This window comes from Aureobasidium pullulans (genome assembly GCF_000721785.1).
Source record: "Aureobasidium pullulans EXF-150 unplaced genomic scaffold scaffold_9, whole genome shotgun sequence".
NCBI lineage: Eukaryota > Fungi > Ascomycota > Dothideomycetes > Dothideales > Saccotheciaceae > Aureobasidium > Aureobasidium pullulans.
In genome coordinates this window covers 526,107-552,875 of record NW_021941029.1, presented here as the reverse complement: position 1 = coordinate 552,875, position 26,769 = coordinate 526,107, and the positions used below count along the sequence as shown (strand labels likewise).

The 26,769-nt window shown below is 50.5% G+C and overlaps 12 protein-coding genes across 12 annotated transcripts; 4 read left to right on the top strand and 8 right to left on the bottom strand.

Moving 5' to 3' along the window:
* Positions 1 to 310: 310 nt before the first annotated feature.
* Positions 311 to 2,218, bottom strand: M438DRAFT_345565 (NAD(P)-binding protein). The gene has a single exon (XM_029905478.1). It carries the CDS (start codon positions 1,786 to 1,788, stop codon positions 427 to 429), a length of 1,362 nt encoding a protein of 453 aa, XP_029760629.1. The 5' UTR covers positions 1,789 to 2,218; the 3' UTR covers positions 311 to 426.
* A 357-nt stretch (positions 2,219 to 2,575) lies between these two features.
* M438DRAFT_345564 (60S ribosomal protein L8-B) lies at positions 2,576 to 3,936 on the top strand. Its single transcript, XM_029905477.1, has 4 exons — positions 2,576 to 2,629; positions 2,898 to 2,975; positions 3,035 to 3,544; positions 3,604 to 3,936. The coding sequence occupies exons 1-4, from the start codon at positions 2,627 to 2,629 to the stop codon at positions 3,802 to 3,804; spliced, it is 792 nt and encodes a 263-aa protein (XP_029760628.1). The 5' UTR covers positions 2,576 to 2,626; the 3' UTR covers positions 3,805 to 3,936.
* Positions 3,937 to 4,352: 416 nt separating this feature from the next.
* Positions 4,353 to 5,117, bottom strand: M438DRAFT_335220 (DNA replication complex GINS protein-like protein psf3; the record flags this gene model as incomplete). The annotated part of the gene is made up of 5 exons (XM_029903788.1): positions 4,353 to 4,420; positions 4,482 to 4,590; positions 4,646 to 4,894; positions 4,952 to 5,020; positions 5,073 to 5,117. 5 exons carry the CDS (start codon positions 5,115 to 5,117, stop codon positions 4,353 to 4,355), a joined length of 540 nt encoding a protein of 179 aa, XP_029760627.1.
* A 398-nt stretch (positions 5,118 to 5,515) lies between these two features.
* On the top strand, positions 5,516 to 12,015 carry M438DRAFT_405661 (uncharacterized protein). Its single transcript, XM_029909800.1, has 2 exons — positions 5,516 to 11,706; positions 11,766 to 12,015. The coding sequence occupies exons 1-2, from the start codon at positions 5,827 to 5,829 to the stop codon at positions 11,826 to 11,828; spliced, it is 5,943 nt and encodes a 1,980-aa protein (XP_029760626.1). The 5' UTR covers positions 5,516 to 5,826; the 3' UTR covers positions 11,829 to 12,015.
* Positions 12,016 to 12,160: 145 nt separating this feature from the next.
* M438DRAFT_365341 (uncharacterized protein) lies at positions 12,161 to 13,324 on the bottom strand (the record flags this gene model as incomplete). Its single annotated transcript, XM_029907784.1, has 1 exon — positions 12,161 to 13,324. The coding sequence occupies one exon, from the start codon at positions 13,322 to 13,324 to the stop codon at positions 12,161 to 12,163; it is 1,164 nt and encodes a 387-aa protein (XP_029760625.1).
* A 2,287-nt stretch (positions 13,325 to 15,611) lies between these two features.
* M438DRAFT_273913 (uncharacterized protein) lies at positions 15,612 to 16,070 on the top strand (the record flags this gene model as incomplete). The annotated part of the gene is made up of 1 exon (XM_029900672.1): positions 15,612 to 16,070. A coding segment is annotated over one exon (459 nt), but the record flags the coding sequence as incomplete, so codon positions are not given.
* Positions 16,071 to 17,351: 1,281 nt separating this feature from the next.
* On the bottom strand, positions 17,352 to 17,812 carry M438DRAFT_335216 (uncharacterized protein; the record flags this gene model as incomplete). The annotated part of the gene is made up of 2 exons (XM_029903787.1): positions 17,352 to 17,674; positions 17,740 to 17,812. The coding sequence occupies 2 exons, from the start codon at positions 17,810 to 17,812 to the stop codon at positions 17,352 to 17,354; spliced, it is 396 nt and encodes a 131-aa protein (XP_029760623.1).
* Positions 17,813 to 17,907: 95 nt separating this feature from the next.
* On the top strand, positions 17,908 to 19,557 carry M438DRAFT_296840 (DUF1977-domain-containing protein). The gene is made up of 2 exons (XM_029901920.1): positions 17,908 to 18,655; positions 18,717 to 19,557. Exons 1-2 carry the CDS (start codon positions 18,148 to 18,150, stop codon positions 19,265 to 19,267), a joined length of 1,059 nt encoding a protein of 352 aa, XP_029760622.1. The 5' UTR covers positions 17,908 to 18,147; the 3' UTR covers positions 19,268 to 19,557.
* Positions 19,558 to 20,436: 879 nt separating this feature from the next.
* Positions 20,437 to 21,043, bottom strand: M438DRAFT_213346 (uncharacterized protein). The gene has a single exon (XM_029899429.1). It carries the CDS (start codon positions 20,924 to 20,926, stop codon positions 20,588 to 20,590), a length of 339 nt encoding a protein of 112 aa, XP_029760621.1. The 5' UTR covers positions 20,927 to 21,043; the 3' UTR covers positions 20,437 to 20,587.
* A 117-nt stretch (positions 21,044 to 21,160) lies between these two features.
* M438DRAFT_274039 (uncharacterized protein) lies at positions 21,161 to 21,944 on the bottom strand (the record flags this gene model as incomplete). The annotated part of the gene is made up of 3 exons (XM_029900681.1): positions 21,161 to 21,478; positions 21,536 to 21,731; positions 21,784 to 21,944. 3 exons carry the CDS (start codon positions 21,942 to 21,944, stop codon positions 21,161 to 21,163), a joined length of 675 nt encoding a protein of 224 aa, XP_029760620.1.
* Positions 21,945 to 23,148: 1,204 nt separating this feature from the next.
* Positions 23,149 to 23,590, bottom strand: M438DRAFT_213475 (uncharacterized protein). Its single transcript, XM_029899430.1, has one exon. It carries the CDS (start codon positions 23,485 to 23,487, stop codon positions 23,200 to 23,202), a length of 288 nt encoding a protein of 95 aa, XP_029760619.1. The 5' UTR covers positions 23,488 to 23,590; the 3' UTR covers positions 23,149 to 23,199.
* Positions 23,591 to 23,685: 95 nt separating this feature from the next.
* On the bottom strand, positions 23,686 to 24,600 carry M438DRAFT_335213 (ras family protein; the record flags this gene model as incomplete). Its single annotated transcript, XM_029903786.1, has 5 exons — positions 23,686 to 23,844; positions 23,898 to 24,032; positions 24,102 to 24,299; positions 24,443 to 24,470; positions 24,533 to 24,600. The coding sequence occupies 5 exons, from the start codon at positions 24,598 to 24,600 to the stop codon at positions 23,686 to 23,688; spliced, it is 588 nt and encodes a 195-aa protein (XP_029760618.1).
* Between the last annotated feature and the right edge of the window lie 2,169 nt (positions 24,601 to 26,769).

Genomic DNA, 26,769 nt, shown 5'->3' with positions numbered 1-26,769 from the left:
TTCGCAATAAGCTCTACTCGATGTCAACATATTTGAGATCAATGTGAAGAAACCCCGGAAGCCAAACATACAGGAGTCATAGAAGTCTGTTTCAGCACACAAAGCCCATGGAGAGTCTGTTCCTACTTGGGACTTATACAGCAGTCCTATCATCCATTCTGTCACCATTACTGATAACGGGGCTTGAAAGATCATTATAGCACTGTAATGGATGGAGAGAAAGAGTTTAGGAGGGTAAGATGGTTATGTACATGTTTGTTGGAGGGCCGGAGCTTAGTAAGCGGTAGTCTCGTGATGTAGTAAGTTTGTTTGCGAAACTCGTGATTGGAAGGAAGGAAGGTGGATGCGATGGAAGGATATAGATGTGATGGCTTCTTCTGATTCAAAAGATGTTTACTGACAACATGTCCGAAAAAAACCTCCAATCTAGAAATCAGCAATATGCGTACCAATACCACGCTCCCTAGCAATCCTAACAACCTCATTACCAACAACCACGTCCATCAACCCTAACCCGACAATCTTGGCAATAACGTTACCTTTGCAAAGCCACTCTTTCAAGCCTGAATCATCAGAAACTTGAATGCCGTCGCCCTTGTTATCAGTATCACCCTTCTTTGCCGCCTCTGCAGCCGCCTTCTCAGCTTCACGTTTGAGCAATACGAGTTCGCCTATCTCGACGACTTGGTGGGGTTGAACGTTCGCTTGGATCAATTCACCAGCTTCTTGGAGACAAGCTTCTATACTGTCGACGATGATGGCACCGCCTTCCTTTTGATGTTTGTGGAAGTGGCGGTGTTCGTGGTGGGGTGCTACGGCGGATTTGATGATGTCGGGGTGGAGTTCGATCATGTGTGGTTTGTAGCTGCCGATGAGTGCAATGTAGCGGCCCTTCTTGCGGCCCCCAGGGTTGAGAAGATAGTTTGGAGGAAACAGAGGTTGTGTGCTGGGGGTCGTGCAGAAAATGACATTAGCGCTGCGGACGTATTCTTTGAGGAGGCGGGTATATTCCGTGTGGCCGGTGGTGAGGATGCTTGTCTTGGTCTTGTTGCCGTATTTGTGGCCGAGAGGGTTCTCATAGTCTGGGTCATCCGGGAAGGGGTTGTAGAGTTTCATCAACATTTCGCGTGCTCTGTCGAAGGAGCGATTGATAACATTTACGTGGTGAATTTCTGAGCCGCGGAGAAGGAGAGCTAAGCGGATGTGCCAGTAGGCTTGCTTGCCCGCGCCGAAGACGGTCAAGTCGTGCACTTTGTGTCTTCTCTTAAGAAGCATACAGCTGGTCAGAGCTGTGCGAAAGGCAGTGAGTTCCTCAGCATTGACCAAAGCACTGGGATTCCCTTGGTTGTCGAACAAGGTCAAGGAACCACGAGGTACTGAAGCTGGTTTTGACTCGTCTGATATAGAAGAAGCTAAAGTCGTACCAGACATGGAGGTGGGTCGAGACTTGGGGCCACTGGTAGAAGATTGTGTCGACTTGGTTGATCCGATAGATAATCTCTTGAGGTCCGGGGTGGTTTCTGGTTTGTTGACCGAATCCAGAGTGATAACTTTGACACCCATGCCAGAGCTGCTAGATGCCGGCATGAACAAGCTGGTCGCTCCATCGGTTCTTTTCATGTGAATTCTTTGAGGTTGGTATGCTGAGCAGCAACCGTCCTCCTCTCCAGCTGTGGAATATTGATGCAAGGCATCAGCCAGAGATTGTTGAATGTCATCGATATCCTGACTGGTAAGAGAGTGCAATACTCTTTGAACATCATGGTCCGATAACACCGTGACAGGCATCCTGCAAGCTTTTTGGTCGCGATGACTGCGTTATCAGTGAAAGGTGAGAGGTTTCCGAAGGTCGGCAATATGTGTCAGACTGGAGACACTGCTGGATATATGTTGGTTTGATTCAATGATGCCAGCGATCAGAAGTGCGACTTCTTTGATGCCAGACCGAGATGGGGTTGTTTGTTAGCCTTGAGTATCCAGACTAATAGTAGTATGTTGCACAACAGAAGGTGGTTGCGGTTGCGGAGAGATAGTAAGCAGGTTGGCCGTCGGTTCAGCACGGCTCAAGAGGTTGGGATTGTCTTGTCGGACGCCCAGAAAGTTTCCCGTTACTTCCCCGTCTCGAGTCGCAACGAATGCTGCCTCGCGATAGAGATTCCGAACGAGTGATTGCCATGTTTTGTGTTGCAATAACCTTCGAGCCCCAATATGATCGGTCTTGTTGTTTTGCTTCTTCATTCATCCGTAGGCCACTACTGAGGCAAAAACAGCGTGAAAGGCATGCGTTGTCTTGATACTTAATGCATAGGAAGCACCAATAAGTAGTGGATGCCGGATATGACATGTGAGCTCGGAATGAGACCTGTGAAAACACAGCACTATCGCATAAAGACAGGTCACTTATAGCACGAAAAAAGCAGAAGAGGTCGCAGAGAGAATAAAAAGCCATGGTTACCACAATAGGAAGCGGGAAGTGAGTGATTGGCTGGACGTGCCAAGAGTTTAGCGAAGACTGGCGCCCGCGCACCAGAGCTTTTTCTTCACCTTCGCGCAAACTTCTGGTTTCCTTCTTCCCAGCCGCGACCCATCAGTCAACCACCGACGTCCAGTTCGACAATCATTCAAAATGGTAAGCTCGCACCATATTCTCGGACCTTGAAGCGCTGTCGTCTCTGCAGTGCAATGCGCCGATGCGCCTTGCAATTCCCGCTTGCCTGCGGGCGCAGCAATTCAAGATGATGTTCGACATCAACATCTATTGTAGTCGTGCTTCCTGAAAGACGGAAGACGGCAATGACCAATGGCTTGGGCTTGTGACTGGAGTAGAAATACTCGTCAGCGCAGCCCTTTAGAGTCAAAGCAATGAGCATTGTGCTGATTTGCTTTCTCAATGATAGCCTCCTAAGTCTGGAAAGAAAGTTGCCGCCGCCCCCTTCCCCCAGGGCAAGGCCGGTGTCTCCAAGAAGAATGCCAAGGTGAGTTTAGCATCTTCCTACTGACTCCAGCGACACCCGCGTGCTGACAAGACCTCCAGAACCCTCTCATCGAGAGACGTCCCCGCAACTTCGGTATCGGTCAGGACATCCAGCCCCGTCGCAACCTCTCGCGCATGGTGCGCTGGCCCGAGTATGTCCGCCTTCAGCGTCAGCGCAAGATCCTCAACATGCGCCTGAAGGTTCCCCCGGCCATTGCCCAGTTCTCCCAGGTTCTGGACCGCAACACCGCCGCCCAGGCCTTCAAGCTCCTCAACAAGTACCGCCCTGAGACCAAGGCCGAGAAGAAGGAGCGTTTGACCAAGGAGGCCACCGCCGTCTCCGAGGGCAAGAAGAAGGAGGATGTTTCCAAGAAGCCCTACACCGTCAAGTACGGTCTCAACCACGTTGTTGGCCTCATTGAGAACAAGAAGGCCTCTCTCGTCCTCATCCCCAACGATGTTGACCCCATTGAGCTCGTTGTCTTCCTTCCCGCTCTCTGCAAGAAGATGGGTGTCCCATACGCCATTGTGAAGGGCAAGGCCCGTCTCGGAACGGTCGTCCACAAGAAGGTGAGCTTTTCCTCCACGATACTTCTCTTTTTTCAGCCACATACTAACAACACATTCAGACCGCTGCCGTCCTCGCCTTCACCGAGGTCCGCTCCGAGGACAGCTCCGAGCTCTCCAAGCTCGTTTCCGCTGTCAAGGACGGTTACATGGCCAAGAACGAGGAGGCCAAGCGCCACTGGGGTGGTGGTATCATGGGTGCCAAGGCTGTTGCTAAGCAGCTCAAGAAGCAGAAGGCCCTTGACAACGCCATCAAGATCTAAGTGCCTTGATTGTCACTTGATGTCTGGCGTTGGCTTGCGACTGGGGTTCTGGTGGGAAACAAAAGCTTTTCGAGTTATCTTCCGGCACCAGAATGACAGTTTTGTCGTGCTGCAAAAAAATTCTTTTAACGACTCCAATGATACCCATATTCCATTCTGTTACAAGTGATCCCACTACATGCGCAATGACTTGAGTGATATGTCGGCGCCATAAGCAATATGCAACAGTTCTAACTCGCTGATCTTCTGTGAGATATCTACCATTGTCCAGATTCTGTTCTCAATCTGAGCTTCGTCTGTCATGTACATGCCCTCTTTCTGTCCTCTTCCCTTCATCTACTTTGTCGCTCTTGACCTGTCCTGCTTGAGCAGTGGCGCAACTGCTTCGCATGCATAACACGAGATCCACCTGCGTCTGCAGGCCATGGCTAGCGCAGGTCAACCAATACCTTACTGCCGGTTACCTCATTCAAGGCTTCGTAGAAGTGTTGATGTGTTGACATAAATGTCGTTCTCTGTGGTTTGGATCAATTGCTCATATGTCATGATCATGACTTCTGAGCTGTCTCGAACCATTTCTTCACCGCAGTGGTACCATCATGGGCAGCGCGGAACACTGCAGGATGTTTAGATTAACCTTCATCTTGGATGGCATTCGGTTGGGCATCAACACTTACACTGTCGTTCTGTCTCGTCCAACCCCCTTGCGAAGTCGGCACCCTCACCCAATGCACTTCGTGAATTTAGCGCTTGGTCTGAGATTTCAGCTGCACGTTGCTTGAATGTCTGTTCGAGCAATATGAGAATGTGATCAGAACACGAAAGCATCGATGATACTCACATCGGTCAGAATGTCGACCATTTCTTCTTCTTCGAATAACTCTAGCATGCGAGCTCCGATATTGTAGAAATGCTGTGCCTGGGCTCGTAGATCTACAGTCTTTGGATCTGCTTTGAGAGCATTCATTACGCGCTGTGATAGTGCTTGTGGTAGATCTAGGGTTGCGAGTGATGAGTTGCCAGATGGGTTACTGACGGCCAGCATTTCGGCTAGCCAGAGTGGTAGTTCTACCTTGGAGCCTTGTTTGATCTGAGACAGAAGGTCAGTTTCGGTTGGTATATCAGAGGAGATTGGAGAGACACATACATCTTCTCCTGGATTGCCCTGCAGGTAGCCCATGTTGGGTACTGAGAGTTCGAATGTGCAAGGAACTTTCTGTTGTTCAGTCAGTCCGTGTGTCTGAGTCGAATGTTGACGTCTTTTATACCTGAGCATCCGTCAAGATAGCATCGATGTTGTAGTATGAACCCATATTTGCTGTTTTTTCGAGTAGAGACAATGAAATTGGAAAAAGGAAGAAAAATGACAGAAGAGAGCAAAAATCCAGAGACACGGAAGCGGGACAACTGTTTCTCGCAAAAGAAATCGGACAAACAGTGGTCGGGAAAATTGTAGTGAGAGTATGCACGGAGGCTGCGTGCGTAGTCGTGTTACTGCCTGGACTGAGAAACGATATTTAAGACGGAGCTCTTTCCCAGCAAACACGATAGTTCCTTCCGTCGAAAAACCACAAAGTCTTTCGGTCGTCTTCAAGGGTGTTCAGAGCTTTCTGGTCAGTCAAATATCATGGTTATGATTTGTTGTACTCGAGTCCAGATGGCAGACGCGTAGACGCGACTCGAGATTGAAACTACGGAGATTAGAAGTATAAAGACCGGCGGACTGACTCGCTGCAGATCATCAAAGCTCCGCTCCCAGCAGCGGCAACGAAACAACCCAAGGCGAGTGCACAACATCGCATCCATCAAAGGGGCGATTTTATTATCATTTCTAGACCGACGTTGCACAAGCGAACCCTACACAGAAAGAGACAGGGCCACTCTATACAGGCCATCTCTTCACACAAGACTTCAAGAAGGTCTTCGTGTCGTGTGAGCAGCGCCATCGACATCGACGTCAGCTTCGCAGCCGTTCATCCTCAATGAAGTGGTAGAAGGTCGACGCAAACACGCAAACACATCATGGTCAACAACGATGACCCAGGCAACCATGCCGCCCATGGATCGTCTGGAAGAGATACAGCAATGCTCGACGTCAACCACGACAGCACACATGTATCCAGCAACGACATGTCAAGAAACACAACGCCCGATGGCCTCGACAACAGGTCAAGTCGAACACGCCCTCGCGTTTTCCCCTACACCAAATACCTACCTTACGACACCGAGACGCCTGAGCAAAGACAGCAAGATGTGGACGAAATGATCAAACACCTATACATTGCCGTCAGTTCGGGCGACTTTGTACCGGGAGCTGTACACTGGACAAAAGAGATTCGCGGATGGTTGTCGCTGAAGTTCGACCTCAGTCGCCAACAGCGTATCAGCCTGACCAAGCTCTACTATGAGCTTGCGCTGGCGCCAGGTCTCGAGTACACGGTCGCCGAGCGCTTTGCCAGCATGTTCATGGTCTTGACCAAGCGCCGCCACTACCTGAAGCCTATCGATGACCTGGTGCTGGACTGGAGGCCGCTATACCAGGAGATCAAGGTCTTTGTGCTGCCGGGCGAGTTCGCGACCCCTAACACCTTCTCGAGCAAGCGTAGCATCCGTACCTTGACCAAGATCTGCACCTTCGCTCAGCTCTTCTTCGACCCACAAGAGATTCCTGCCATACTCGATGAGCTCCTTCCATTCTTCTCCATGTCGCCCTCGGAAAGCGCCTATGTTGTTCTCGGTCTACTCAATCTTTTCTTCCCCACTCACGCCCCTCCGCCCAACCAACCCAAGCTTCAACCTCAAAATTATCTACCCACATTCTTCCATCTGTGGTCCATCATAAATCGCTCGACTCTCACAGACCAGCGCTTCCTCGATATGTTCTCTAGACTGTCGCGCGACTGTTTGACCGTCGAGCATGTACCATTCGGCGAACATGGTATCTACACCGCTGAGCAGACATCCATGATCTTCACCTCTATCTTGAGGCTTCTCGAGATCCCTGTGGGCCAGGCCTCGTCACCGTATAATCTTAACATTGACCTCGGTGCCGGTCTGTCTCTTCTGCTCGAGCGTGATCCTCGCAAGCACCCAGCCTCCCGAAGCATTGCGCGATGGATCATCATGTCCTTGTCCCCAGCTTGTCTAAAGGTTAAGGATGGTAGGTCCATTCTGCACCAGCTGGAGGGTCTGATTCAAGGTATCGAGACCTTCTTCCACCCTTCGAATACTGGCACTTGGACAAAGACGCTGTCACAGCTCGTCTACTACCTGGCAGACTTCTTCGTCATGCGTTGGAACAGAGAAGAGAGTGGAGAGTACAAGATGCCTGCTGAGCGTAAATTGACCCCTGAGCTGAAGAAGCGCTTTGTGCTTTGCTTGAGAGAAGTTGTCTTCATGAACATCTACTCCAAGAGTGGCACTGCTGTCAACTATGCTCTGTCTACCTTGCAGTGTCTGGCATTCCTTGAGCCGAATTTGATACTTCCTGGTGCTTTGCAAAGAATTTACCCAGCCATGCAAGGCTTGGTCGAAGTGCACAGAACTACTTCATCCATTCGTGCTCTTCAAATGCTGTCTAGAATCATCGCTCGCACCAAAGGTTTCAGATGTCATCTAACAACTCTGCTTGGGCTTGCTCTTCCTGGTATCGATGCCAATGATCTTGACAAGACTATGAACTCGCTATCTTTCGTTCAGGCTGTTTGCTACAACATCCCGCTGCACGACCTTACCAAAAGTGCTCAGACAGACTCAGATGGTGAGCCCATGTCTGGTAGCACTGCTACTGCAGTCGAATGGATCACACAGCAAGTCGATCGCTTCGAGCAGGAAGGTTCTTTGATTGAGTTGGACTATGAAAATGAGCTTTCCGACGAGGACGAGGAGATCATTCTTCGCTCGTCCACTGCTGGCTTTGCGGAGTTCTTGATCGCTTTCCTCGGCCGTGTCTTTACACTGCTTCAGAATCTGCCTGATGCTTCCCGTGTGAAGAGCGGTTCTCCCGAAGAGAACGTCGTCAACACCCTACCAGCCGCTTTTGCGCCTTTGCTTGCAGCTTTGTCTCCTGAACTCTACGACATTGCGCTGCAACAGATTGCCAAGTTCGTCACCAATCATGTCGTACACCAAGCTCGCGATGCTATGGCATTCATCTGCAATACTCTGGTCAAAGTCAATCCCAAGAAGGCACTGAACCGTCTTCTGCCCGACCTCATTTCAAGCATCAGAACCGAGATTGACGAGAACGGTGCTGGTTCGAGCAGAACTTCTGGTTCGGAGATTCTTCCTCGTGATCGTGCTCTAGTGTGGAATATCAGTCTGTTGAGCATGTGCGTAGTTCACGTAGGCTCCGATGTGCTTGACTTCAAAGATGAGCTGTTCGACATTGCCAGCTACATGCAAGACAAGTGTAAGGGTATTCCTCTGGTTCATGTTTCGAACTTTGTTCATCACTTGCTACTCAACCTGACTGTCACCTACACTACCGACTATTCTCTGTACGATCAGGCAGATCTGGACAAGGGACTGCAACCCAATGACTGGGCCAAATTGCCTGATCCAAAGAACTTGAACGTACTGTGGCATGTGCCTAAAGAGGCCGAGATTGAGTTCGCTGTCAGAATTTTCGAATACCAAGGCAAGCGTTCGATTGATGCACTGAATGCGTTGACTAGTAGCAACGATTCGCCTGTGAAGCGAGACGGAACAGGCAAAGACTGGTCGGACGAGGTGTCTCGCAATCTCGTCCTCTTACGTCTGCTCATATCTGGTATCTCTTGCTTCTTCCGCTCAGACGATGAATCTGTCACGCCCGTCAGTGGTCATGACACGGAAGTCAACGGCAGCATCTCACCCAAGCAAGAGGTACAACAGAGTCCAAGCGACCTTACAGAACCCGACGACGACAAGATACGTAAGACATTCATCTATCCCACCGGTTACCCTCTCAAGACCAGCAGCCCGCATTACGAAACAGTCCACAAGTTACGTCGCCTCACTGGCGAGACTTTACATCGTGTTCACGAGTTCTTGACTCAGCATCAACAAGATGACGTTCTCTGCTTCAACGCCCTCTACACGGCCTATCGCTCATGGTTTATCGACATTGGTATTGAGCGATCTGCTCACGTTCTGGACAGGTTGACGCGACTTTTGTCAGCAGATATCCACCCCTATAAGTTCAGTGGTACGCGCAAGGCATATCCCCGACCTTTACTCGCCAGACGTGCCAACTTGTATCACTTCCAACGCCTGAGGTACAATGAGTCTCCTCGTGCAGCATCTGACCTCGACAAGATCCTTTTGCTCGATCTAGCTCAGTCAAGTGTATCTGTCTACACCGACATTCGACGTACAGCTCAGACTGCATCTGAGTCGGCAGTGCAATGCATCATTGGGGCCAAACCTCTCGTCATTCCTCCTCTTCTTGATGCTCTGGAAGACGCTGTAAGCAAGACTGACTTCCCACGTATCAAGGGTGCTGTCTTTTCTCTGCTCTTCGGCAGTCTAGCTCGTCCTATCGAGCGCAACTGGAAGTTTACTCCTAGACTTATCAGGCTTTTCATTCGTGTGGGCGAGACAGACAAACCCAGCATTCAGAAGCTCGTCAGTAACGCCAATTTCCAAGTGCATTCAATGTGCAGAGCATTGGATCGCATGGTCATCTTGGATGAAAAGACGGTCGATAGTATTTGGCCAGCCGAAAGTAACTCTCAGCTTTCAGATACGTCCAAGATGGTCGCAACTTCCCTTGAGGATGCCAAGGCGATGCTTCCTCCAAAGCAGGATCGCATCCGTCAACGCAGAATGCTGATTGAAGGAAAGAAGTCCGAGCTTTCCTCAGAGCTGGTCGTTATGATCAAGGACTCACACTGGCGCAAGGCTCAGCGCGTTGCAGCTCTTGTTATTGGTCTTGATTACCGCTATGAGACTATTGCTTCAGATGGTATGCTTGATCTGGTCGTGAAAGGTGTCATTGACTCGCATCCGTCATTGCGTGTGCTTTTCGCCAACGCTCTACTAGCCATCTGCAGTCTCATCCAGACCAGATCTATGACTGAGCATAAGTACGAGAACTATCTTCTTGACAAGCAATTCCCACCTGACCGTATGGTCGTCAAGACTAAGCCGGAGGACCCCAACTGGACCAAGCAGTATCTCGATGCTTTCTCGCAACCAGAGGCGGAGTACTATGTTGATGCTGAATATCCTGGTTGGTTGGTCTGGAGCGATGTCATGCGTGTTTCCAAGAACCATGCAGTCGACCTGGATTATGACGAAATCGAAGTCGAGACTCGCAAACGTATCGGCAAACACATCGACCGTCAGTGGATCTCAGTGTTCTTTGACTACATGAAGCAAGAGCCTCGCGACGCCCAAGATCGTTTCCGTACGACAAACTGCACAGTCATGTCTTGGGTTCTGGATCTCGTCATGGTTGGTTTGACACCAGCCACCTTTGACGATGTGGTCGACCTTACCAAGGCCACTTTCGGCGATGGCAGTGACAAGCACCAACATCGTGCCACTGCAGAAATCATGGGTGCCTTGATCAATGCTGCAGAGGACTGTCAGCCGAAGGTCAAGGAGAAGGTTTGGGAGTTTGTCTTCCCCCTTCTCCAGCGAGTCTTCCAGGATGGTCTGACCCCGGAGAACTTGTCATACTGGAGCAGCTTTTTGACTCTCACAGGATGTGCAAGAGATCCTAGAAGATGCTGGCCTCTGGTCGACTACTTCTCCAGCTTCAGACTGGACATGTCAACCAACGCTGCTTTCAAAGAGAGCTCCAAGATCACCCTACTTCAGCTCGTGATCGGCACTTTCGGCTGGCATTTCCAGAAGGAGAAGCCTATCCTCGAAGACTTCTTGACACATCTTGACCATCCTTACAAGGGTGTCCGCGAGAACATTGGTCACACTTTGTCATCCATCTACCGTAGTCGCTACTACGAGGGATACAAGGATATTCAGACTCTCATGGAGACACAAAAGGCTGCATCGCCCATTGGAACGCGACCTTACCAAGCAACAGACGAGTTCCGCGCAACCATCAAGGACGTCTTTGACAGGCTTGAGAAGTGGCGTCAAGAACGACCTCCGGGTATCCAAACCCCGACACCGTACACGCAGGCCAGCAAGACTGTACTGTACTGGTTAGAATCGACAGTCAACAACTATGACTGTACGACCCTTGTTGAGTTCTTGCCTGCTCCTTTCATGCAACAACTTCTCAACATGATGGACGTCAAGGAAGACCCCGAACTGCAGTCACATGCATGGAGTGTTTTCAAGCAATTCCCCAACATCCCTCACCGAAAGGGCGAGGACGAGGCTCTCGCAAAGAGTCTTGTCGAAATTGGCAGAACTAGCTCTGCATGGCATCAACGTCTACGTACTTTGATCAACATCCAGGTGCTCTACTTCCGCTACTTGTTCATCATGGAGTCCTCAAGACGTGAATACCTCTTGAACAGCGTCAGAGATATGCTGCACGACACACAACTCGAAGTGCGTCTTGGGGCAGCTCAGACCATCTCTGGCATGATTCGTTGCTCACCAGTTGAATTCCGCGACAAAGCCGTCACAAATTTGAAGGATCACTTCACACAGCTGCTTCTCAACAACCCCCTTCCCAAGAAGGGTAGAAATGCTGGTCCACCTGGCACACCCACACCTGAGCAAAATCGTCTTGTCATCACTCGTCATGCTGCTGTCCTTGGTCTTGGCTCGCTTGTCCAAGCCTTCCCTTACGCCAGTCCGCCGCCGCAGTGGCTGCCTGAGGTGTTGGCCACTCTTGCCATGAAGGCTGCCAATGACCCTGGTGTTGTCGGCAAGGCCGTCAAGACCATCTTGAGTGAGTTCAGGAAGGTGCGACAGGATACTTGGCATGTGGATCTCAAGGTAATAACTATTCTTAAACTTCTCACATGACATGGCAATTTACTAACATTGATTTATAGGTATTCAAGCCTGAACAGCTGGAGGATCTGGAGGGTGTTTTGTGGAAGAGTTACTTTGCATAGACGAAAGCACTAAAGAGGAGGGACGGAAATTTTGCAGCGAGCGAGTCTTTCTCCTTCGGCATTGCAACTATTCAATCTTGGTCTCTTCTTCATCATTGCGGGCTTTGTCGTTACTAATGCATTTGGGGGCTAGCCTTGTCATTGTAGAACATTTGAATCAAAGACTATTTTACGCGCTTTCGTTCGCAACTTTAAACCATGAATTAATCGAAGAACGTGACTGACAGCTTGTGAAATGATGCCAACGAAAAGATGCCGTGTTCATCATTTCCGTGTTTACAGAGAACTAGGAACCAATCGTGTCTTTTCTTCTTATGGTCTATCCAATGAATCTACGCGTACCAAGGCAGCCACTTCCCTCGAGTGACGCCTTGCCACGGACTAAGTGGTATGGGCCACATGCGCCAATATCCAAGATTACGACCTGCTTCGCCGAGCAGAGGCAGCACTAGACAACACCAAGCCGCAAACCATACGATGTTCAACATGACATATATCGGTTTTGGTGTGTCCAAACCACGCAACACCCTCGAAACAACCATCTCAAACGCAAATCCCAGCGGTTGTGCCCAGAAGAACTTGAGAATAAGCCAACGGATCTCATTCGCAGACTTGACTGCGAACGCCGGCTCTGGTGGCACAAGACCGATGTGCACGATGCCTGAAAAGAAGAACGTTGTGGCAGCTAGAAGGAAGTAACGGTAATAACTGCGGCGAGGGAGGTGCGTGAAGTCCGCAATCCAGACTCCTGGGCCTGAACAATAGTGCCTCAAGGTCTGGTGCCAGTAGCGACCCCAGAAGTTGCGGACTGCACCAAGATTTTGGGTTGTAAAGACACCCCTAAAACTGCCGAAGAAGGTTGGCCACAGGTGAGGGCTCCAGGGATCTGAAAGGTAGCCGGCCCAATGTAAAGCTACCGGTAGGCAGCAGGGTAGTTGGAACTGCTGACCAACTGTCGCCCAGACCTGAAGTGCCATGACTGTACATCGGAGTAGCCGAGGTGGTATTAACGTAATCAATCCTGTATTTGGCAGAGGCGAATCAATGCTCACACCAAAGGCCTTGAAGTAAGGGTCTTGCTGTGTCCAGGCAGACGTGAGATCCACTACAACAAAACCAGTCAAGGTCCGTAAGATAGCCGTGAGTATGAAGCGCAAATGGCTTGGAGGATTTGGATGACGGTCAGGTTGTCTGGAATCATGAGAAGGCACTCCAATCTTCCAGTCCACGAAACGCATCGAGTGGAGGAGCGTCCCAATCCAAGGCAACCTCTCACTCCACTTGACAGGGTATGACTGGTCAACGTATTGCGGTGTCGTTGACTCATCTTGGTGGTCACGGACATCTGACACCGCACTTTTAACCTCTCCGGCGGTGGCCGGTTTAGACTCATTGATGGCGACGACTCTCCGGAAGTTGCGGCGCGGGTCGTTGAACAAGAGCAGGTGATAGCTGTGCAATAGCATGTCAAATGAGATGACATCGATGCCACCCATGATTATCCATGCGTGTACAAGAGAGGCTGTTATGATAGGCAACGTGATTGCGCATAGCGTCTGCTTCGAAGCGATCCATGGTGGTACTGAGAAGGCGATTGGAAGTAGCAGCAGAGGCACGAAATAGCTCAGGCTCTGTGGCCCAGGCACCAGGCGATTTACCAGGTAGTGATAGGTTAGGCCTGTCTCCATATGGCTGGAAGAGGTGGGAAATGTTAGGATGTTATCTGGTCACGTTGGACGATAACTTGGTTTTCTTGTCTGACAGCGGTTTCGAGGCCATATCATGTCGTCATGGAATTTATTCAGGAACTGCATGGATATTCTGTAGGATATGTAAATCATGTTTGGAAGGAATCTTTGGGATGTCCATGTTTGCTGGGCACATGAGAGGCATTTGTTCTTCACGGTGTTCACCATGGAAATAACGCCATGCTCAGCCAACCTTCCAAATTAGCACGAACATCGAGAAGCCCAGCGGACACTCCGCATGCGCCCGCAGGCAAAAAAGCGCTCGCGAGCCTCAACGATTCAGTAAACAAGACGTGGAGAATTGCTGGGGGAATCGCATGAACTCGAGCATCGAATTTTAGATTCTGCAGAAGCTTCGAGCCTTCTTCGAGCGGCTTCGCCGCCGTCTAGACGTTGCAGCCACCGCAGATGGTACGGGCGTACAAGTACTCAGAGTGGAGGCGCTAGACGAGGTGTCCATACCGAGCCAACAAGCGTTTCCACGATGACCGAAACCGGACACGCGCTTTGTGACTTGGTCTCGCCACCAACACTATTTTGTCTGGTGACCATCAAAATCAAGCCAAGCTGATGGCAAGGCTGCCTAAACTCATCCCCAGAGTCCGCCTGTTTGCGTGTCAAATTGACCTAGCAGGATGCTTTGATTACCTTCCTGTCAGAACATGTGAGGACAGACGATGGTAGATAGCAGTAGTGAATGGATGGACGATAAAGTTGCGGGTCGCAATCAGTTGGACAGGGTCAGAGTGGGGAGATGGCTGTTGAGAAGAATTCGTCATGTAGGAGTGCGTGTGGCGCGGGGGTCACCTTATCGTGAGTCACATCCTCCTCTGGCGAGCACGAGCTGGGGCGGACGCCGGGCAAGCACTTCACTGCTCTCCCTCGAACGAAGACTCTACAAACCATCGACATAATGAAGGACCAAATGATCCAAATCGTTCGACGCGAGTAAGAGTGGAAGAGATACGTGTTCGACTCATAGTTCCTGTTCAAATACCGATTATTACTGCTTTACGCGGTATTCGCTTTTGATCCTCGCTTTCGCGATCAGGCACCACCGAGTTGCCACTTGCTTGCCACGCTCCACGCTTCCAACTACGTCGCTGGTGTTAGTCACCGCCCACTATCCTCTTATACCCTCTTGTTTGCTTCCACCCTCTCCTACATCAACACCCCCTTCCGATATCCGTCGAAGGGTTCTTTGTTGCTTGTGTTTCCCATACACCACTTCTCCACTCCACCGCCGGCTGCTCCACTCCGCAGGCTTCACCTAATCGCCGCTTAATCCCTCCACGTACAACACAACAACACCCGACTACACCTTGCTCCAACAAGCCTTCTGTCAAACTGGCCCTGACCCCGGCACGCAATAGTTAACCACCTGCTTTACTGTCGCCTCCTTCTTCGCCGCACCAGGCAGCTATGCTCATTGGACCCTCCTCGCTTGTTATCACTCCGGTCGCTTCTTACTCGAAATTCATTACCAAAACTCAAGAGATGGGCTCGTACATGTGGTAAGCCCCTGACAGGGCCAACCGCTGTCTACTCCTGCCGCACTTTCTGCCTTACGGAAAGAAAGTGCCCTAGGAGTCATCATTTGAAACCTGGTACCTTCGCGTACTGCCGACTGGAAGACTGCTCTTCTGCTATATCATGACGGTTTACTCTTCCCGGATACCTCTACCCTTTACCACAACACACCAACACACATACCACCCACCTCACATCATGGACCTCGGTCGCACATCATCATATGGTCGTTCGATCGTCTCTCACGAACACGTCCGCACTCTTGAAAAGACACACACAACCTCTACTACTTTATCTCTGTCGCAACCCAACTCCAACCCCGTACCTCCTGAACAACGTCGCAACCCTCGTCGCAGTCAGGGAAATGCTCTACAAAAACCTCCAACTCTTGTACGCCAAGAAGAGCGCAAGGCTTCATTCGTGGATGGCCTCGTCGGTGAGTGTTGCCTATAATTGTCATATTTAAATTGAGTCCGGCTAATGATCTCCAGACTCTGCCGCCCAAATGGTAGAAGTCATCTGGCCGCTGTCGGTCGCCCCTTGCAAGCCTCAGGCTGGCGGTGTCTTGTCCCTGCGCAGGTATATCGAGGAGACACTTCGCAGATCACGAACAAGTTATTCCACCTTGCAGGTGGCTTTGTACTATCTTGTCCTGATCATGCCTTGTGTTCCCAAATCTGATTTTACCATGCAGCAATCGGTCGATTCGCCGTCGGTTCGTTCCCTGCAATGTGGCCGTCGCATGTTCCTTGCCGCTCTGATTCTTGCATCAAAGTATCTGCAAGACCGCAACTACTCTGCCAAGGCATGGAGCAAGATGTCGGGACTCAAGGCTGCTGAGATCAACCTCAACGAGCGCGCCTTCCTCGAGGCGGTCAGCTGGAAGCTACACATCCCTGACCATCTTTTCAAACGTTGGACTGATGTTGTCCTCCGCTACACTCCTGGGCAGACTCCTCCCTCGGCTGGACAGAGCTTTGCCTCTGCACAAGACAAATGCTGGAAAGCCATCATTCCCCACCTCACTCCAGACCTGGAGCTGGTCGCACCTACTGCAGCAGAGACTGTCATTTGTGCCAGAGAGGAGTCTTCCGTTGCGACATGCACATCATTACCACCATATCTCGAGCCCCAGATGGAAGTCAGACCTCGCACACCTAATTTCACCGGCAGCTACCTGCCTTCACCTCGTCTCACACCTCCACCTACCTCCGTTCCTGCAGCGAGCGTCGGTAGTGTCGAGTCGTGCAACTTGGTCGGCAGGCTCAGCCGTCGTTCGTCATTTGGCAGCCAGGTCTCTTCTGTGCTAAGCCCAGCATCGATGATCTCCGAGGTTTCACGTCTGTCACCTGCTTCGTCAGTGACGTCGGTGTCCTCGGACAACTCATACACTCAAGACCGCATGGTCAAGATCTCAACAGTGGAATCAAATACATCATTTTCAACATGGCAGCCGCAATTCACCGCGTATGACGCTCAGCCTCAGGCCAGCGGAGCGGTCAAGCGCAGTCTGGCAGAAATTTCCGACTCTGAAGAAGAGAAAGAAGTCAGAAACCCAGTCCAGAAAAGAGTGTGCTCTTCGCTGCTCAAGATGGACGAGGGCAGCAAGGCATTGCCTATTGTTCTCGACGATGAGGACTGCACCAGCATTAGCATGGCAGCAGAAGTCGCGAGCGCACAGACAAAGCCACGCAAACAATATAATAATGCTTCCAGAGGAGAAGATAGGCGCAAGTCATATGTCTGTGATGAGCCATGGGCTGACCGGGCTCTTGATTGCGGCGCATTAGTCGTTAATTAAGGAAAGACCACGGTATCAGAACCCTTTTTTTCATTCACAAAACAATCGAAAAGCGAGTCTTGTTTGACAAAAGCTTTCGTTACGAACGACTTTGGATTTTTTGCTTTGATGCATTCATTGATCGCTTGATACCACATGGGTACGGGGAAGGAATTGTTAGGATTGCTCTTTGATGAGTAGTAGGCGTATATAGGCGCATATAGCTGAATGTTGAAATGTACAGAGTTTCATTTTTCTCAACTCGAAAGACTGGTTCCTTCCTTCTGCAGTGTGCCTTCTGTGAGAGCTCTGGGAGAAAGTGCGCTTGGTAGAAAATGGTCATGCGACCAACTCCAAGTCCAGCGTCACGTTTAAGCTTTGATATAGGACAGGCTCCAGTTCTGTCGCTGACTCCATCACAAGCAGGTATGAATATTAATTCTTCTTATGCACAATGACAAACGATCATTCCTCCTGCTCTCTCTTGCCAAAGACGTATGCAAGACCACCGCTTGCAATGTTTGCAGCGCACAAACCCAATGTGAGACCTCTGATGGCACCTCTAGCACCGAACTTGCTGCTGAAGGCTTGCTTTCTCCTCCTTGCGACGACCAGGTATGCAGCACTCCACGCTGAGGTGACACCAGCCGAGTCGACAGGGAAGCCGTTCAAGTTTAGGTATGAAGAGAAGAGAAGGACGGGGACGAAGAGCATTGGTAGCTTCTGGAAGGGGCGGAAGTGTTGGGCTGTGATAAGAGTTGCGAGGGCGGTTGGTGGGACCGAGGACTCTATGGAAGATGTGTTAGTGGACTGGTCTAGAGATTCAAGGTGGGATGGAAAGAGGGAATTGTACCGCCCCATGCGCGCATGTAGGTGAGGACGCCCTCCTTGGCCTCGGTAGTCGTGTCTTTTCCAGGCATGGGCATGTTGTGTCGTGTATATAATTGAGTGTCTCTGGTGCAATTGAGTCAAGTCTTCAGACAGCAGGTGAAAGTGGAAAGGGAAAGAGCAGCAGCTTCTGGAAAGCGCGTCATCATGGTACTCTTTCAGCAGGCCAATCACATGCTAGCTTGAATCATGTTCGGGAGTGCAGCGACTCCCGCCGGATCGGGATCAAAGACAGCGGGCCAGATGTGAGTAGAGGCCAACAACCAATTCCACAAGCCATCTGTTTACCACTTCGCTTTCAACTTTCCGCCCCGACTAGACGCTTTCACCACACCCTCAGGGGCTCCCGCCTCTTCTCTCCCCAGCATACAATATGTCATCAGAAAAGTCGCGCGAACACCATGACGGCAGCAGCGGCCGCGCCTTCACCGTCGACCAAAAGGCCGCCGTCGTCCGCGTCCGTAAATGCAGTCCCACAGCCTTCTACGATATCCTAGGCCTCGAATCGGTCAAGAAAACGGCAACAGAATCAGACATCAAGAAAGCATATCGCAAACTCAGTCTCCTCACGCATCCGGACAAGAATGGCTACGACGGTGCAGATGAAGCCTTTAAAATGGTCGCTCGCGCTTTTGCAGTTCTGAGTGATTCGGATAAGAAGGCCAAGTTTGATCGCTTTGGAGGTGATCCGGATAGCAGGTTCCAGGGTGCGAGTGCCAGTTCGGCGAGTCCCTTCTCTGGCGGTGGTGCTACGAGGAGGGGTCCGGGTGGTGGTATGTTCGAGGAAGAGATTAGTCCCGAAGATCTGTTCCGTCAGTTCTTTGGTGGTGGTGGCATGGGTGGTGGTGGTCCATTTGGCGGTATGGGAGGTGGTCCCTTTGGTATGCCCATCCTCAGCTTCTCCCAGTCATATCAAGGTCGCATGCTAATCAGTAACAACAGGCGGCGGACTCTTCGACGGCCCAGGATTTGTGTTCAACATGGGCGGCGGCCCTGGTGTCCGCGTTCACCAATTCGGCGGCGGCGCACCACGACGACGACCTCAACAACGTGCAGACCCCAACGCACCACCCCCGTCTCTCCTACAATCACTACAATCGCTCCTCCCACTACTCCTCCTTTTCATCTTCCCCCTCCTTAGCGGTCTCTTCTCCGGCAACGGCACTCCGTCAGGGCCCTCCGTTCGTCTCAACCCTGTCCCACCATTTACACAACAACGCGTCTCCTCCAATTTCCAAGTTCCGTATTATGTCGACCCTCGCGAAGTCTCGGATCTTACGGCGCGGAAATTGAAAGATCTGGACAAGAGAGCCGACACACAATACGTGCAGAAGCTGTCGAACGATTGCGAATTAGAACAATCAAGGCAGCAGCAAATGTATCAGCAAGCGCAAGGTTTCTTCTTTACTGATCAGGTGAAACTGCAAGAGGCTAGGAGAATGCCATTGCCTGCCTGCGATAAGTTGAGGGGTTTGAGGGGTTATAGGGTTTAAGACGACTTCTCTTGAATGCCTTTTCTGTTGGTTATCTTTCTTCCTTACTCCTCCTCTCTGGATTGACTTTTATGAGAATAGAGATGAGCTTTTTTCTTCCTCCCTTGTATATTCCACTTTTTCACCTCTTTGCATGGCGTTGCGTTTCAATAATCAGTGAGTAACCTTTCTTCACGATCTGGTGGTCTGTACATTTCATTTATCTTACGAGGATCTACGTCTTACTACATTCCATTGCCATCCTCCTCCTCTCACTTGCCTAGCTACTCTCAATCGCTTTTGGTGATGCTACCTACTCTTCGAAACATGGTCTGTATTTCCAATCAATCGTGCCTTCCCTCATCTTGTTCATCACTCTTTCCTTTCTCGGACTTTTCTTCTGCTTGGTCGCTCCTTCCTCCTCCTCTCCCTGGTCGTTCCTTCCTCTTCTTCTTGGTCATTTTCTTCCCTTGTTCGCTGTCCCGTGTCGGTCGTTCCTTCCCTCTCTGCTTGATCGCTCCTTCCTTTCTTTTTCTTTTTTTTTTGCTCGACATACTCACTTCCTGCTATTCTCATCCGATATAATGACCTCTGCTACACGGATCATGTATTGTGTACAGTGCCCATTCTCACAGATGACACCAGCTTAGATCCCTGTGTCGCCTTGCCTTCATCGGGTAGAGCCAAGTATAGTATATGTAACTTCTTTGTTTCTTTTTTGCTTCCTTTCTTTCTTTTTCTTTTTCTTTTTTTTTCTTTTTTTGTTTGGCAAGAGTTTGCTAAGGGGATAACCCTGGTCTGTAAAGACATCTACCGATATCACGTCTCCACGACTGCCGTTGCAACCATCAGTGGGTGCTTTCCATAGTCTTATAGTTTGGGTAAGGATATTCTATAGTGTTCTAAATTATCACAAGCCTTCGTTGTCGCGATCTAGATATAGAAAATGCTTTTACTCCTTTCTTATCAGAAAGCTTCGCTCGCAGCACATCATCTCACGAGTAGACTGTTGCTTTTGCTCGATACATTTAGTTTCCTGAGAAGACTAAGACCTTAAAAAGATCAAGTCAGTATTATTTTCCACTGGCCTATCGACAGATAGATAGAGAATGGAGAAGGAAAGAGCGAGCAACATTGTCACGCAGAGGTTCCAGCCCTGCACTTCTATCGCAGCTTCATCAACGTCGATCGACCACGTGATTGCCAGGTAGCGACAGAAAGCAACAGCAAAGAAAAGAGCAGTGAACAACAACAAGAAAGAGCGATTTAGATGGTAGATTTGAAAAAGAGCGACCAAGAATACATCCAAGCAAAGGAAAAAGACACTCAAAGGGACATCAATCATTTAACACCAAGACCCATAGGCAAGAAAGGAATATAGGGAGTAGAGACAACCAAATTAAGATATCGATAGACCACAAAGCAGACCCGGAAGTAAGCCCCTGTTGTAGCTATCCACCAAAAACCTCCCCAAGTCCCGCCTTGAGAAAAGGCAAAAGACGCACCAAATATCCTCTCTGCAAAGAGGGACAGCAAGAGGACAGTGGCACCAGACCCCAAGAAGTCTGTGTCATTCCGTCTGTAAGAAGAGAAAAAAAGGGAACAACAACATAAAAAAAAACACAAAAAAGCGGAGCGAAAACCATCATGCTCGACGCCCATCCCAGAATAAACCCCCATTTGCCCCGACTGTTTTCCAGGTTTTTCTAAAGTTCCTTTTGAAAACGCCCTGTAACACCGTCGCTGTGTGGAAAGAAGAGAACAAAAGAAACCATGCACATCCCTCGTCTTCTTGTTGTTCAGAAGTCATGCAACCCGTCCTGTAGTAGTGTCTTTCGTCATCGTTGCCATAATCGCCATGTAGAAAACCGCAAGAACCAGAATCATCACGTGGATGTATGTCGAGATTGGTCGTCACCTAACCGAAATGCGAGGACCTGAGTCGAGGCGGGGCTCATCGTTTGATTTGATGGCAGCGACGTCCTCGTAGGAAGGGATCTTAGTTTGCGGCTTCAAATGCCAGAAACCATCATTGGGCTCTGGTGGAGGAGTAGGCAGCCAGCCTTGTGATTGTGCAATGGGAAGCACGATGCTTGGATCGAAAGTGTTGATGAAACGCATGTCGTCGTCGCGGCACTTGGGGTAGGAATAGTCGCGATATTCGGCGATAGCTGGCTCGTTTTGAACGTATTGTGTCTTGCGGAAGCAGGCCGTCACACAGCCGGTACGATGCTGGACAGGAGTTAGCGTTGTGTGCTTGTGGGGGTGGTAGGGGTAGATCCGACTAACCTTGCCACGGTTGCAGTGGATGAGAAGAGGGTGGTTGTTGCGGTTCAAGACGACAGCAAGAGCGGTGGCCATGGTTTCGGGAGTAATGTTGATCTTGCCGTCCTTGTTGGCGGGAATGTGGATCTGGTAGTGGCGAATGTGATTTTCCTCCATGAAGGTGATGTACTCTTCTGACAGAGGCTCAGGAACCAGGGTGCTGGGTTGTGTTAGAAACTATGCGCTGCTACGAAGAGTTGAGAGAGACGTACAGGATGGTTCTAATGTTGAGGCTGTTGATGAAGTCGAAGTTCTTGCTGGTTGGGTAACCACTTCTGTAGATGGAATTCGTCTCGACGGCGCCAAAGTTGACGGGCGGGACATACATGCGCAAGCGTCCTGGGAGAGGAGCAATGCTGGGTCTCGGGTTCATGTTTTCTTGAGCGACCTGAGCGGTCTTCGAGGCGTCCTTCTTGGACACTGTAATTCCGAGTCAGCGCTGGTACAAGACAATTTTGGCGGGGCGGTAGACGCACCTTTGGCGTCGCTATCCCGGCCGACGACGGGTGTGAGGAGAGAAGACTCGCTGAGCGACTCGCAAACCTCACTGTTTGTGTCTTGGGCGATCGAGTCGGCCAGAGGTATTGAGGTAACGGTAGACATGGCTGATTTGGTGGAAAGGATATGTCGCGTGACAGGCGTGTCTCTAGGCGGGAGTAGAGGGATCGTAGTTGATAGTGGTTAAGATGTCGGTCGGAGTGTGCGCAACGCTATAGGCGCGTGTCGTTGCTGGATGGACAGCTGCTACGGCGTCAGAGCATGGTCCAGGTGGAGCTGTCGACAGAGGTGCAAAAACATACCGTGATAGTCAGACCATCACGAGGATCCCATGAGCGACATGGTGGGGCGGGTGTTGATGCGGAAGAGACGCATGTTGACCGGGTTTGTTGTTGGGAGGGTGCAGTTGAGAAAGGGAGAAAGGTTGTCTTCAGGAAGAAGCGGAGTGGATCGGTCGCGAGACGGAAGGCTAGAGGAGGGTCCTTGGAAATACGGACTCGAGAGGGTCGAATTCGGAATATCGCTAGTGAGTAGTCACGGCCTAGAGTCTTCCCGCTGCCGCGCACGGCCCTCCGCGCTTGCGAATTTTGGTGCCCCTCGTCATCGCTCATCGCTCGCTCACTGCTGCTGCCTTCACCACATGCACGCCAGCATCCAGGTTCCCGTCCTTATGCGCAAAAGGAAAGAACCTGTCACTTGTTCTTGAGCATGTGAATGAGAGCTTCACTTGCATGTTTGTGTGTATTTTGAAGCTACAGCACTTAGTTTAATCAATCAACCAATCCATTGGCTCGCTTGCCTGCACCTACTTTCAAGTGCTGTCACGGGTCTTTCGTAGCCAGTCTGGCAAGACTGCCGCCGCCAACATGCAAGATGCTACTCTCCCAAGAGCTAGTCAAACCACAACCCCTCTTTCGAATCGTGAATGTCTCAACGATCCTCGCTGTTTACATCCAAACATGGGGAAAGGGCGACATGATCAACGTCTGATCGTCCGAACTGTCCCGGCCGCTGCCATCACGTATTGACGCCGTTTGACTCGCACGTCACTGTATAGATATTCAAGGCAGGCAACATTTCGTGCAAGGAAAAGTAATTCATTGACGCCTATGACAAATATTACACCGATCTCAATGCGCAGTGCAGGTGATGGTTGGAAAAGAACAGTGACCGACGAGAAAACAAGGGGGGATATGTGGGTAATGACCTGAGCGACTTGTACTGAGAAGAAAAAAAGACAAGACGTAGACGTGCGTGAGTCGAGCAAGACGAATGATCAAGACCATCAGTGCCGCGTCCTCAACCATACACAGTGCCCTGCGTGCTTGCCTTCTCCATTTCGCTTGCTGAATAGGGTGAACATGTCTCTTGTGGTGCAGAACAAGACAACCAAGAAACTCCAATCCGAACGCCGCCATGTTGCAGAACCAAGGTATAAATCTGGGGGGTGTGCAAGTCTCTCAGGCCTCGAGCTGCTGATTATCGTTCAGTCGGCAAAGCAACAGCCGTTCGGGAAGACGAGACATGAAAGAAGAGCGCTTCGTCCATGGCCACGAAACCATGTTGTGTTCTTCCATGCCTTTGGGTGGGATGATCGCGCAATCGGGCCTGCCCGCTTACAGGATCAGGCACTTCTTGCGGCTGCTACTTCTCTCCTTTCTTGAGGTGAGGGCAGCACGAGTGGCGTGCTCGAAGACCTCACGAACACCTTCGTTGGTCTTGGCTGAGCACTCGATGTACTCCTTGGCACCGATCTTGTCCTTGACTTGTCTAGCCTGTGGAGATGTGTAAGCTGGGTTCATGTCCTGAACATGGTATCAAGACGTACCTGCTCCTCGGTGACGGGGGTCTGCGAAGTCTTGTGAAGCTCCTCGATGGTCTTCTGGTCGTGTCTAAGATCCTTCTTGCATCCAACAAGGATGATGGGAAGGCCCTGGCAGAAATGGAGGACCTCAGAGATCCACTATCAAAAACAAATCATGTCAGCATGCGACCAGGCACGTGAGGCGGCAGTTCGGGGCGGGCGGCGTACCTTCTCCTGAACGTTGTCGAGGGAGTCGGGAGAGTCGACGGCGAAACAGATCAAGATGACATGCGAGTCGGGGTAGGAGAGAGGGCGGAGTCTGTCGTAATCTTCCTGGCCAGCGGTATCCCAGAGGGCGAGTTCGACGTGCTTGCCGTCAACCTCGACATCGGCGACGTAGTTCTCGAAAACGGTAGGGACGTAGACCTTTGAACGATTGTGTCAGCACATCGGGTGCACTATGTTAGGGGCTGCTTTATCGCGCTCGGGCATGGGGACTGGCGGGGAGTGCGACGGCGAGGGAAACACGGCGAGCGACGACGGATAGCGCAGGGGCTGGGAAGACAAACCTCAGGGAAAGTGCCCTTGGAGAAGACACTATCGACAGCAGGTCAGCATGGGGCGGTCAACAGGCGACGACAGAGAGCAGTGGTTCTTACATGAGAAGACAGGTCTTTCCGCATGCACCGTCACCAACGATAACGAGCTTGCGACGGATTTCCGCCATTGTGGAGAGCGATCAACAAAGAGTATGTAAGGCTATGGGAAAAGTGAGCAGGTTGGCCAGATGTTAGCCAAGGGCGAAGGCGATGTTTGGAGATGAGAGATAGAACGGGCTGGATGTTGATGGTAGACAGTCGTGGAGTGGGCAAGGAACAACGACACGAAGTGCGTGGGTGGTGAGCGTTGCTTGGCGCTAACGCGGCTGGGATTTGGGGCTTGTTTTTTGTTGATGCAGAACAACACTTACTTGCACGAGACCGTCGAGACGTCCGCGTATTTGCTACTTGCTTTTATCTCGCTCTTTGCTGTTGGTCAGAAGAGTAGATACACAGGTGGCAAGAGGGCAGGCACGTAGGCACTCACGTCAAACGGTCGGTCTACGAGCATCAAACAGCGAACAGGGGACGTGTTATTATTCCACAGATTGCGCTCAGATTGTTACAATAAACGCTAATACAAAATCACGGCTCCTTCGGCGTCAGATGCGTGTTGATTCACAAGGCCTTCCCAAACTGCATCTGTTGTGTGGCTGACAGAGGCACGTCTTCTGGCGTTATCGCTGCACTGCCTGTTCGCTCTTACTCTGCCTCATATAACGTCTGAGCCTTGTACTTTATCCCACTGTCGTCCTATTCAAGAATTCTTTTTCCCTGCGCCTCGTTCAACACCGCGTCTCCCAACGCTCGGATCAGGCTGGACATTAGCTTGTTTTGGCCAAAATGCGCCGAGGGATGCCCCATTGACCACCTACCGCACTCCAGCCACACAAGCTGCTGTGCCACAGCAACCTGAATCATCAACCTTCATTTCTGCCATGTCTGTCAATGTATTGGAGGTTGTTTCGGGGACCATCCCGAGGAGTCATGTCGGCCAAGGGCATTGTCTTGCCTTGAGAGCCTTTCTCTACTCCTTTTCTCTGCTGCGTGTTGAGATTTGACGCAAGACGTTGTCCTACAGAATCAAAAACAAGGCGTCCTAGGAGTTGGCATACTACCGCTTTGGGACAATGGTCGTTCTGCCATACCTTTCCCAACACACAGCAAATCAGACAGGAGTAATGCACATCATACTGAACACCAACAGCTGGCTCGTAACAGGACGAGGTCTTTGCCCCAGCAAATCCGTTGTCTGCTGAACGCTACAAGCCCATATTCGATGGGTGTTTCCACTTGGTGGATGTTGCAGATATGCAAGTCATTTTTTAGTACGTTTGAGAGCAGAGAATCGTGGGGTTTATTTTGCGGAGAAAAATCGTTGTTGTTTGAGCATCAAAACTTAGTTGGATTGCTGTGTCTCGGTAGCTGAAAAGCTTGAAAACCGAAAGGCTTTGTGAGAAGCATGAAGAGCACCAAGCAAAAACAAATTTGTATCAATCGCTGCATCGTGCCTGGAAAGGCACAGAGTGGAGAACCAACAGTCTTTGACGAGAGACTTGTTCAACAGTTGTCGTCGCATTCTTGTAATCGTGAGAAGGGGGTTCGACGCATTGCAAGAAAACAATGGAGGCTATACTCAATATCATCCTCCGTATGCCATCCGATTCTTGCGCTCTAAACATTGCCCATTCAGGCTCTCCGGATCTGCCCTCTGCTACTGCCTGTTCCAGCTTCTCCATGCCGGCTCTCGTCTAATGTTCCCTATCCTTTCACTTGATCGATCTATTCCACAGATCCCGCACTTTTCCGTAGGTGCGAGAGGAGATGAGGCTCCGGAGTGCTTGTAATCGTGTCAGTAGGCAGTCACATGCGGATCGCCAGAGTATCTATCATCTGGTCTGAACACCATATTCTGTCCAATTCTGTTCAGCTTGTGGGAAGCAGACATCGTTCTAGCTCGAAAAGTGAGGCAACCCTCTTCCATGCTGCTTTGATGAAAGATGGAAGTGAGAAGTAATAAACACAACAAGCATAATCAACATATGCGTCAGAAGATGTAGTGCTGTGATAGTCAAAGATGTTCTGAGTCTGTTGCATTCGAGTGTTGCCAACGGCCGGATCTCGGATATACGGTTGGTAATCGATAAGCAATAGCAAGCATCCCGTCATTGTCTCTCAACTGTGTATCAAGCATCAAGCATTCACTTGCGTCCTACTTGTGTGTCCGGCTTACTGTCTTTCGCCGAATCATTACTCTTGAGGCGCGCATCACAGTTTCTTTCTGGTTAACACATTCT